Raw genomic sequence first — 12,562 nt, 5'->3', positions numbered from 1 at the left:
AGAAGACATGGAGCTCCTGCTGAGAGTGATATCAAAGGGCCGCAGTCAGTGCTGCTGCTCTGCCAGCTACCTGCTGCGTCGACACGTCTGTCACCACCGCCATGTGGGGCCAGGGATCACACACATGGAGGAGGGTCAGGTGAAGAGATGCATAGAGGAGAAGAGGATAGGATGTGTGTGTGTACATGTGTGGAGCTGGATAGAGCGGTCAAAATGCATGGCAGGTTAAAGAGATTACTCACTGTCCTCCAAAGAGCTGCATGCCCAGCAGAGCAAAGACCACGATGAAGAGGAAGAGGAGGAAGAGCAAGCTGATGATGGACTTCATGGAATTGAGGAGGGAAACCACGAGGTTCCTTAACGAGTTCCAATATCTGAGGGGAAGCAGCAAAAACACAGAGACAGAAAAATAACGTTTTTTTATGTTTTGAAGGAACAAACAGATTCAGACAAAGACAAAAACAACCAAAACAGAGGAGGAACGAGAGGAACAAATGGCAATATGAGCTGTAGGTGGCATAAAACAAATCAATGCGTCAGAGTCTACAGCTGCCAGTTTCAGTGAATCACAGGATTACAGCAAATCTAATGCAATAAATTGCCATCAAACTCTAACAGGATTGTCAGTTAAGAGAAAAAAGAATTAACATTTAAGTGTGAAAAAAGTGCAGCTCCAAAAATCTCTAAATAAACAAAATAAATACACATGAACAGCACTTAAAAGAATACTTTGTGTTTTAGATGATCTGTTTGTTAGTCAGTTTATGCTGCTATTTTTACTGAAATAACATGGACCACTGGGTTAATTGGGTTTAACACTTTGAATATGTGCTGTTAAATAATTAAAGCTGCTCTCCACAAATGTTACACATTGATTTCAGATGATTTAGTTCGGTTTCCTCTTTATGAGGAGAAAGACCAAGCCTGTGAAAAGAGGCTGAGCTGAACTAATGTTCTCTGTAGCTTAGAGGAGCTTTAGAAGGTCTATCAATACCCTAACAATGTCATCAAGGTCTTGGGCGTATCTCTTGGGCATGAGACTACAAATTTAAAATAGAAAGCCTGCATTACAAACTAGAGGTGTGAGGTTTGAAAGACCCGCGCATTTAGAGGCAGGGAGGGTCTAATGAAAGATGTTATTGAGCTGCATTATTATTAGTGTTTTTGGAATATGACCCGTACTAAGGTCTAAAAGTGTTTCTGAAGTTTTGGCACTACAGTTCCCATCATGCTTCGAGCAATGTAAACAAAAGCGTTATGCTCACAGTGTTAGCTGCTTGATTTTCTGCAACATGAAAAGGTATGAAATGTTGTCATCTCGACATTCATGTAACTATCTACATAACAACACTGCTTTCAATTGCTTTTAATACTAACAATAACTTCATCCTTTTATGATTATGAGGCAAAATGAAGTCATTCAAAGCTCCTATATTTAAGGCAAAAATTCAGCCGTGAAATGTTTGTGTTATGGTGAAGTCGTGCAGAAAACTTGTTTTTTCCTCACATGCCCCCAGTGAACGTAGAATCCAAAAGAATCCAAAAAAATCCCCCAAAATCCTGAAGAATTCAAGTCATAGGTTGCCGTGTTTAACAACAGCATAACTGCAGTATAATCCAAGTCTCATTTATCCAATTTAATGCTTAGTTTTTCCCAATCAGACAGCCTTTCCTGACAGGGAAATTAACTTAAAATGAAACTTACAGTATCTATGCTTGTTTCAAAGCCAGACTCCTCTGACAAAAACAAGGATTTTACCTCGCTGAACACAGGAGCTGCTGGTCTGCCTGCTCAGATCGGTGAGTTTGATTGTGTTATTGTGTGACTTTGCTGGGTCCAACTGACCCTTCAAAACACCAAATTTACACACTAACACAAACTAACTGATTAAGGCTGCGGTAGACCAGCGGCTCCCATGTTCAGCGAGGTAAAATTACTGTTGTTGTCAATGGAGTCTGGCTGTGAAGAGAGCGTAGATAAGTTTGACTTTCCTTTCAGAGAGTTCTGTTTGTTTGGGAAGTACTGAGCATACGACTGGATAAATGAGACTTGGATGATAATGTGTAAAATGATCTTTTGATATAATTTTGGTCTTGTTGAAGGCAGACGTCTGTGTGGAGTTTACATGTTCTCCCCGTGTCAGCGTGGGTTTTTTTCCGGGTACTCCACTCCAGCTTCCTCCCACAGTCCAAAGACATGCAGGTTAATTGGTGACTCTAAATTGTCCGTAGATGTGAATGTGAGCGTGAATGGTTGTCTCTGTGTGTCAGCCCTGTGTGACAGTCTGGCAACCTGTCCAGGGTGTACCCCGCCTCTCGCCCAAAGCCCCCCCCCCAACGACCCTCAAGAGGATAATCGGTTACGAAAATGGCATGTGAGAAAAACATTTTCTTCATGAATTCAACATAACATGGGGTGAGTAACTGATATACACATGGTCATTTGGGGGCTGAAGTATTCCTTTAATAATTGTGTGTGTGTGTGTTTGTGTATGTGTTTGTGTGTAAAATGTGCTGATTTATAACACCGTTAAGAAGGATTTTTTGGTGCAAAACACAGTCAGTGCTATGTGTTAATATAATCATCACAGGGAAGTAAGGAGATACCCCAAAAAGTTGCAGCAAGCTTTTCTGTGATGGAGACCTAATCTACTAACTGTCTGTAGTTTCTTGTGTGTGTTTTGAATTGAACTCACTTGGTGACTTTAAAAATCCTGAGCAGTCGCAGGGCTCTCAACACACTGATACCAAATGATGCTCCTGGTTTAATCATGTCCCAGATCACCTCAGAAATACTTCCCACAATCACCTAGAGAGGAGAGCAGAGGATAAAGTTATCAGCTGCTGTATTTGGCTCTGTTTCAATAAGCCAAACAAGACTGGGCCACCCAAACAGAACTGCCAATGCTGGTTAGCGTTAAATATCTATGTGTAAGATACAGCCGACAGTAACTTACCCCACAATCAAAGCAGTTAAAGGAAGAGTGGAAATAATTTCTTGCTCCGAGGCCGTACATCTTCAGAGTCATCTCAGTCAGAAACAAACCCAGGAACACGAACTCTGCAGTGTCTGTTTACAAGAGAAATAAGGTTTTAAAGGCCATCAACATTAAAAAGAGTGTGGGAGTGTGAGTATTTGTGTGTGTGACTTACAGAGGGCCTTGGTTAGCCACTCGGGCTGGTCGTAGTGAACTATTGCCACACACAGAGTGTTGAGGCCCACCAGACACAGAACAATCCAGTAGAAGCTCTGAGCTTTCACCATGCGGCGGATGAAGAACCGAATCCTCTTCTCTTTACGTCGGAAATAAGAAGAGCTGTCCATCTTCCCGCTGCTTTTCACACTGGCCCGACCAAACGGAGAGCCAGGAGGAGCTGAAAGCAATGACGAAAAAGTGAGAGAGGAAATGTTGCAGCGGTTAAATATCTGTCACCGTTTCAGTTTTCACAGTGAATCACAGTGTGTGTGTTTCCTTGTCTTCCTCCTGCTACTGTAACGAGCAGCATCCCCATTATCACCCCACTCATCAAGATCATAATTATAATATATATCATCATGAATATGCATGCACATATGTCTGCAGAACACTTTCACTAAACTCTGAGCTAAAACGCTAAATAGCTTAAAGAAAATCCCACAATACGATTTTTTTTGTGTGTGTCTTATTGTGCAAACGTTCAGTATTTTCCTGGCTCCAAATGAACCTGCTTGCACTAAGGTGGTTAAACTGCTCCAGCTGAGGGTATGTTTAGGAAAAAAACCCAGATGATTGGGTCCAATTTTAGTACTTGCTTTGGATTGAAATTACACTTGCTTTTAGGAGGTGTTAGCTGGTTGAGGTGCACTAACAGACCACTTCAAAATTAGGAGAACAAAAAAAAAAAAAAAAAAAAAAAAGATATTATACTGAATATATTCATGTTGTTCTACTGCACATTTTTGTGTATACCTAAAACAAGTAATCCACCAGAATTCGTGTAAAACCCATGTAAATTTATTTATTTATTTATTTTTGTATACTTTATTAATCCCCGAGGGGAAATTCAATTTTTCACTCTGTTTGTCAATTACACACATGCACTATACATGCACTAAGTGGAGAGATGTCAGAGTGGGCTGCCCATGACGGGCGCTCCGAGCGGTTGGGGGGTTCGGTGCCTTGCTCAGGGGCACCTCGGCAGTGCCCAGGAGGTGAACTGGCACCTCTCCAGCTACCAGTCCAAGCTCCATATTTTGGTCCGGACGGGGACTTGATCAGGCGACCCTCCGCTTCCCAACCCAAGTCCCTATGGACTGAGCTACTGCCGCCCCCAGAACATAAGCCAGTAACTCCTACAACTACAATCACGTGACAAACGCACTGATGGAAGTAAAGAAGGAAGTAGTGTCAAAAGCAAAGGCCGTAAGAAGTCAGGCTGGAATGGTGGATGGTCAAACAAACACAAGACTTTCCCCCAGGAGACTGGAGTCTGTGTCCCATGTGAAACCAAGTGAACTTTGAGGTATTTAAAGGTTGTAACCTCATCCCATTACGATAAGTACGTAACCTGACAACGCCCAACCACCTTACTTTACCTAAACCTCACCTGCATAACTTTACGTTGAGAACGGAGTGTGACGCTGCCCAATCATGACTGTTTTTCCAAACCTAACCTTTGTAACTTTATTTTCCTAAACCTAACCGATACAACATTATTTTCCTAGACCTTACCTATGCAACTTTACTTTTGAAAACCCAACATATGTACCTTTATTTTGCAAGACCTAACCAATGTAACTTTGCGTAAGTTAAATACATAACATGACACCCAACCATGACTGCTTTTCTAAACCTAGCCTACATAACTTTATATAAAGTAGGTATTGAGACAACCGCCAACTATAGATATTTTTTATAAACCTAACCTACATAACTTTACGTTAAGTAAGTAATATGACAATGCCCAACTTTTTCTAAACCTAACCTCTGTATGATTTGTAAGATATCACACAAACCATTGCATGAGGTTACGTTGATATATTTTAAACTTAACACCAGGCAGAAAAGCAGTGTTTCACTGCCCTCTCTGGTTGAAAGCTCTAAGTCTGTTCTATCTCTTATGACAACCAATAGTGATGTCACAGTATATTGGTCACACCCTGAAGTACATTTGTATATCAATGCGGCAAGATGAGAAGTCAAACCAGCAAAACCAAGATGTTCAGCTGGTGTTACGTTGCTCTTAAAAGACATTTAATACCACTTGGTAAACGTGAAGCTAGTGCCAAGAGTCTGTTAACTTAGCTTAGCATAAAAACCTCAATGCAGGGGTAAACAACTAGCAAAACAAATAAGCCTACCATTACTTCTAAATACAAATTATCTGTAATCTTTGGTTTGTTAATCCATACTGAGACCAGAACGCAATAAGAAGTTGTGGTTTTACAGGGAGCTATGTGCTGGGGATATTTCTCTCTGGCACAGTGACCTCCTGCCTTCCTTTCAGCCAAGAAATAGTTCCAGCATGCAACTCTTGTATAACCAGCCCAAACTGGGTTTGATTAATGTTCTTTTTTTTTTTTTTTTAACCTGTAAAGTGTTGTAAATTAATATTGTAGCTGCCTTATATTGATGTTTTGGAAATTTTTGCTTTACAGAAATTAACAGTTTGTCCCATCTCCACCTGCTGATGCTGTATTCCTCCTAATATTGATTCATCCATGCTGCTTCAGACTCTTTTTCTGCTATTTCGCAAGCTTTGCCAGGATTGCCCTTGTGCCTTCAGTTATCAAAGAGCCCAAGGAGCCCAAGGTTTTCAAACAGAGGTGTAACAGTACAGTCGGGTAGGGTTCAATTCCACTTCACTTCTGCTAACAAGCACTGAAAGATGTTTGTGGCCAAAACTTTAACTGATTAAAGTAACAATAACTACCCAAGGGACAGAAAGAAAAGCGTAAAATCACCTAAACACTTCTTGAATTTTCCTCGCAGCTGCTCATTAAAAAATGTGCACCTAATACATTTGTGCCATTCAGCAGGACTGCAGGCATCATGTGTGAAACAAGTGAGATGAGAGACAAAAATTTGACTGTGCCGCGCATCTAATTCCCTCGGCACCTAATTTTACGGCAAACAGTCATGAGATGAGATAGGGGGGAAAAAAAGTAGTGAAAGCAACAAAATGGTTTCAATTACCACGCTTGTGCTCTTTTCCAACCCACAGACAAGCAATTACATGTTGTCTTTGTGTGGGACCATGAAGTCCATTAATATTAAAAAGTCTAATTCTAATATGCTGCAGGTGATTCTCTTGCTATTTTAATGTAACAGTCTAATTAGAAAAGTTAATTATACTTCTTTTCCCTCTAGGTGATATGCCTCTGCAGCCAGGAGAAACAGTGTTAGGTCTCCGGGTCCAGATGGTGCTGAATCTGCTTCTGTAATGTACATTTTTTAAGTTTGTTTGAGATATCGAACAACATGTTTTATACCGCTGAGGTGACATGACACACTAATCTGATAAATGGAGACCAGAGAGTCAGAGGACACGGTTACGTTCATTGTAGAAGACAGGCTTTTATGGTGGCTTTTATCGTAAAGGTCGACGCTGTGAAGAGACAGCATGTGAAGGTCAGAGGTGAGGTGCTGGTGGCTGTGGAGAAATAGATGTCAGACTCACGAACAGAGGAGATATCTGCGAATGGATCCTCCCCCTCCTCAGCACCGATCAGGTCGTTTTTACCTTTCTTGGCTTTGTTTCGTTTCAGGACTGTGAAGAGAAGCGCACAGACAGGAAGGGAAAATGATCAGATATGAGTCTTAATATAAATAATGATGTAAGTGATAGCAATGTGGGAATGGTGCTGTCTGTTTTGCAAAATCTCTGGAAGTGAATAAGTCAATTATCGCAAGAAAAGCAAGCATTTTCAATGGAACGACCCTCGTCCCAACGCAGGATATGTGTGTGTGTGTGTGTGTGTGTGTGTGTGTGAAAGTGGAGGGGAGAGCTAATTGGAAACTATGAATAGCAGGCATCAATCATGTTTTTCATTTGGAGATTTTCTGCCTTCCTGCTTGAAGCCAGCCTTGGAATGAAAAACTGCCAGCGCAACATGAATGTGTTTGTCACGTGACCAGCTCCTCGTCACCAGAGTGGCGGGCTCATTCTCAAGATCTACAACCCCATATCTCTGCTCGAAAAGGCTGCTGGGAGGCAGAACCAGGCGGCGAAATGAATGAGGCTCCGAAACCGAGCAACACTTAGACAATATCTGTCTTATCAAATCGTATTGGACTGCTAAAGAAGCTTTTTTTTTTTCTTAAAATATGTGAAAACATTCTGCCAGCACAGCCGTGGATGTCAACTTATTTCCAGTTTAAACCAACTTGTTTCGAGAAATTTCTGGAAATGACTGTCCGTATCTTGAACCAAGACAGAATAAGGTGGCTCACAGCACTCGCAGGGTTGCAAGGTTCATTTATAAATTATTTTAATGCACTGGCAGACTGTTTCACTCATTTTAAAATAAAACTTTAAGGACTTAACTAAAAAGCAAAAATGACTCAATAGGCAGAAAATTAAGAATTAAGAAATAAAGCTGCAGAAAAAGTGTCTTTGCAGGTTTTTTAGGTACAAAATAAATAAAGAATATTGCAAAAACTACACACCTACCTACTACTTCTACTATGTTCACCCATCTTTAAAGAAGCAACAGACAGCATTTTTGCCTATATATATCATTATGAAAATAATGTGGGTTGCACAGGGTAGTATACACAGTAAAATCAAACTATCAGCGTTTACATAGGTTACTTATTGGCTTTGCAATCTTTCCAATAAGCTTCTGTCACCGGGGATAAATTTTCGCAGAAAAAATCTGCTTTACGGCAGGAAATGCGTCATGTATTGCAAAACTGGTCGGTCAGCCAATCAGGAAAAACAAGAGTAAACCTCAGTCAGGCGTTCAAGAGATGGAGGGAGCTACGTGACCAAAGAAGCTTCAAAACCGTTGTCCAGCTAACTTTCTTACTAATGGATCAGTAAGTAACACGGCTAAATGTTAGCTAGCTGAGAAAGGACTGTACTATACTGGCTGCTAGTTTATTCCTAGCTGGCCAGCATCACAAATCGCCGCAACCAGGTACCGGGTAGCGAGTGTTGGTCGGCTGACATCCTTGTTGCCATTCTACGGCAGCCCTCGGACAGTGATTCTGCTATAATTATTTGCATTACTATTTGTTTTTTTTCTTCAGATAAATCTGATAATTGTTGCTCGGTCTCTTTGCTCATTTATTTAGTAGTGTCCACACACCTTCTCATTCTACATATACACAGAGATATACTGGTGGCTTTACAGCCTACATTTTATTGATTATCTCTGATCCCCATGGTCAATTTGGTCTTTGCGACAGTGCGAGCAACACTGCTGACGCTAGGTGGCGCCAAGCTAAAAAAAAAAACAAAAAACAAAACAAATCCTAGCTGTTGCCTCTTTAAATTAAATATCCAGCCTAAAGCATATTTTCTACAATTTTCCATGCACAAAGACAAAGTAAATGCTGGATAAATCGTTTTAGAAGAATAATAAAAATCACCTCTCCTGAGTCAGTCAGCTATGATTGGCACTTTGCTCCACTATTCCTACCTGTCATTCATCTGAGGAAGGCCAACTGCATATTTTCTGCTCCAACAACATCAGAGCCGTTTCCCTACGTCTGTTGACTCAGACTCTTAAATCCCTAATATGAAACTAATTGAGAAAATAAGGCAGCTGGATGCTGTCACTTTACTGGAATCATCAGCATGTGTTTCCAGTGTGTGTCCATTTACGAGCAGATTTCCATGTGTGCGCGCGCGTGCGCACGCGCGCGCGCGCGCGCGTGTGTGTGTGTGTGTGTGTATGTGTTGGAGAGCGTGGTATAGTGAATTAACTTTAACAAATCCAATCAGACTAAAGCTGTAAATCCAACTAATTAACCCTTGCCTTCACACCAAGCCTGATGGACTGACCTCATTGGCAAAGCACAGAGAGACAGAGAGACAGAGAGTGGTCCTTTTGAAATAAAGGCAACAAGAGTACAGAGTGGAAAACATGACTGCCACTCAAATTACTTGGTAAGTGCCAGTTATTTGATTAATGGTTGGCTGCATGGCTACATGGTTACAAACGGCGCATTTTGCATGTGCACAAATAAGGGTTAATGTAAAGCTGACAAATGATTGCACATTACATTTTATATGTTATAGTGTAATGTTAACTGTACCAAGACAGTACATTCCATAAAACTTCAATTTATAGCCTGGGCTATCATTTGCTAAAATCAATTAAATCAGCAGGCCTATATTTGGGACAGGCCTTTAATTTTTTTTCACACAGAACTGTTGCTCAGCAAAGATGGGAAATACAATCAAACTGTTTATTTAAACCAGCATGAATATTACATGTTCACAAAATAATGCTTCAGACAATATATTGATTACGAATCATTACTCAAGGATTACGGCACCTGGCACTTCAATTTTATGCAAAACCCTTTGGATTCTTTTGATCTAAGGACCCGTATGGACTAAAGGAATATGAGTAACTTACTACGCAATTGAGGAATGGACACATACCGTAAAACTCGGAATATAAGTCGCACTGGCATATAAGTCGCAGTCTATTTTTTTAAGGTCTCAAACAGGGAAAACAAGGTTTTATATTACTACTTGTTAATAAAAATGTTATACAAGTTATTCATACACTGTTTCCCTTTATTTTTAATTTGAAACACTTTCAAAACACAATAACCTCTTAAGCAGCTTTGGTTACTTTTCAGATTGCAATTTTCCAAACAACCTCTTCAGGAAATAAAATTACGGTATAACAACATCTGAGCCATAAAAATGAGTTTAAATTAACGTTAAACTTTTTTCTTTTTTAAGAAGACAGCATTACAGTACCTTATTACAGTGTGGGCTGTAACTATACATGCTTACTCAAATCCCAAAAACGAATGAGTTTAGATTACTACGTAGCGTAGAGTGACCATATTTTGATTTCCAAAAAAGAGGACACTTGGCCGGCCACGACATAGCCTACTTAAATGATACTCGCAGTTTACTCAAAGATGCCTTATCATTTTAATATATTTAAAATTTATATGAATGGATAGAAAATTCAGTTATATTACAAAATAATATCTCTCAAAGACAGAAATTTAGATAGGCTCCTATAGGGGACACATATACACACTAGAGTGTGGCGATCTGAGCCTTATGGTACCCGACGGGTTGGCTGGGTTTGGTCAAAAATGTAGCTATAAATTGTATTCGGGCCCAGGTCGGATTCGGTCAGCTTTCAGTGAAAATGTAGTGTAAAAAATAAATAAAATCCTATTGTCTGTCCTGTTTATTGCTTGGGCACTGTTATTTACGTGACAACACCTGAACATAACACACACAGACACACATTGGCTGTTTGTTTCTACCTCTCCCCTCGCTGGAACCCTCGGACCTCCAGCTGCCCGCCTCCACCTTGATTAAACGCTGAAAATAAAATAAAAGAGGGAGACAGGTTTTCCTATTTTATCTTATTTTGTTTTATTTCTCCATCTCCTCTGGGTAGAAGCATCGGACCTCCCGCCTCCCGCTCCCGTCTCAAACACGGAGGTCTCCCTCTCCGCAGAGCACCCACGGCGTACGCCCGGACTGTTAAATAGCCTGTAACCACTCTGTGACACAAACTCAGTGCTTTGGTCATTAAATAATGTCGGGCTCGGTTCGGGTTCGGACAGAAATATGCTGCCCGTGTCGCACTCTAACACACACACACACAAACACACGAAAAACCAGACATTATCATCAGTTTATAACAGACCCCCGGACGCCCCGGACGGGATGTGAAAAGTGGACATGTCCGGGCAAAAGAGGACGTTTGGTCAGCCTAACGTAGCGCCATCTTGTAGGTCAAATTACCTATGTCAGCATTTACCTTGGTCTATAGGTCGCACCGGTCTATAACCCGCACTTTTTAGATGAAAAAAAAGGGGAAAAAAGTGCGACTTATACACGAAGTTTTACAGTAATTAGAGGTAGCCAACAACCTGATTTTATACATCTGAAGAACTTCTATTAAAAAGAATAAACTGCTTGGCAACCAGAGCAGGCCTCTAACTGAGACAGGCCTTTATATGTCAAAATGTGTAGATACACTGGGCTAGTAAAAGGGACTGGGTGTTTAATTCGCCCAAGGCTTTTAATTGAAGTTTTACAGTATTCAAGTTTTAAGACACCTATAATGATGTAAGTCAATTTCCCCTGAAATGGCTTAACAAAATCTGGAAAGTTTTTTGTGTTCAGAACAACACAGCATTTCCATGACTGGGGATCGCCAATTTCCAAGAGGTGTTATCAACTGCTGTAGGCCAAAATGCTTCTGGATCAAATCAAATAGACCTACAAACAATCACAGCAACAAAACATGGGTTTTCACTGTGCCCCATTATTTTGGTGACCAGTGGGAACATCTGATGAAATAAACTTTTACCAAAAGTTGTCATAAGTAAAGGCTCTAAAGGGAAAAATGTGTTGATTTTCAACCAGCTCTGTGTCACCGCAGGGTGGGTAGTGTATGCAGTGTGTGCAGATGAACGGTTTTTGGCTTACCTAGCACCCGCAGCAAAAGTCCCCAGAATCCCACATGCAGATAAGCAGGGACCTCCATGCACTTGCAGCACAGAGGTTGAGCATTGTACATTTGTATGTACGGCTCATGTTGCAACGACAAAGAGCTGGCTGAACAACTACAAAGTTTCCCTTTAGGGGCAGTTGTTTGTTCTTTTACAGAAAATAAACAGTCCAGTTTGTTTAATGCTGCAGATTCGAAATAAAGTTTCACATCAGTGGCAGCCATCTTGGTTGTTGAAAATGCCTCAACGGTACCCCTCCGTCAGTCATCATATTAAAACTACCCCATTTCAGATAAACGGCCATGATTGGCCTCATCAGGGCCACGTCTGCTGGAAATTTTTTTGAAAGGGAGGGGAACCAAATACATCTCCAGAGGAAATAATACATGAGCTCAAAGATACGTCTGGTTCCAAGGTGAGCATTTCTACCTAAAGCTCAAAATTTCCAGTTATATATGTCAACAAAGACTAAGCATTGGTGCACTTTGGACAATAATCATGTCAGTACAGTCTGTCTGAGACTCAATTAAACCTCCCCTCCAAAGGTAGAAGAGAACCAGATCACATTCATGACTGATGATTTATGCAAAGCACAATGATGCTGTGAAAAATCTATTATTAGGTGGAAATGATGAATTGTACCTCCTGTGGTGGTGGACCATGTTAAAGCAGGCAGCACATACTCAGCCTTTTTTTTTTTTTTTTTTTTTTTTTTTTTTACCTGGAAGGTTTTGTTTCCTCTTGTACCATGCACCATCCAGTGGGGACTTCTCCTCTGCAATCTCATCCTCCTCCTCCAGCAACACCTCCTCTGCAGCAGGAGAGAGAGAGAGAGGGAGAAAGGAGTGAGGGACTTTTTTTTTTTAACAATTTGTCATGTTATTTTAACACAACAAACACTGTTTCAGAGA

General features: G+C 40.8%; 1 protein-coding gene across 2 annotated transcripts in view; it reads right to left on the bottom strand.

The window, feature by feature from the left end:
- The window catches only part of cacna1bb (calcium channel, voltage-dependent, N type, alpha 1B subunit, b), a 239,791-nt gene that overhangs the window by 93,627 nt on the left and 133,602 nt on the right, over positions 1 to 12,562 (bottom strand). For both annotated transcript variants that reach the window (XM_049603750.1, XM_049603749.1), the window contains 6 exons: positions 12,373 to 12,462; positions 6,661 to 6,750; positions 3,154 to 3,375; positions 2,958 to 3,070; positions 2,697 to 2,809; positions 243 to 374 (listed from right to left, as the gene is read on the bottom strand). In XM_049603750.1, the coding sequence (XP_049459707.1) occupies positions 243 to 374; positions 2,697 to 2,809; positions 2,958 to 3,070; positions 3,154 to 3,375; positions 6,661 to 6,750; positions 12,373 to 12,462 (760 nt within the window). The remainder of the gene's footprint in view (positions 1 to 242; positions 375 to 2,696; positions 2,810 to 2,957; positions 3,071 to 3,153; positions 3,376 to 6,660; positions 6,751 to 12,372; positions 12,463 to 12,562) is intronic.

This window comes from Epinephelus fuscoguttatus, linkage group LG18 (genome assembly GCF_011397635.1).
Source record: "Epinephelus fuscoguttatus linkage group LG18, E.fuscoguttatus.final_Chr_v1".
NCBI classification, from domain to species: Eukaryota; Metazoa; Chordata; class Actinopteri; order Perciformes; family Serranidae; genus Epinephelus; species Epinephelus fuscoguttatus.
This window is presented reverse-complemented; position numbering and strand designations above follow the sequence as displayed.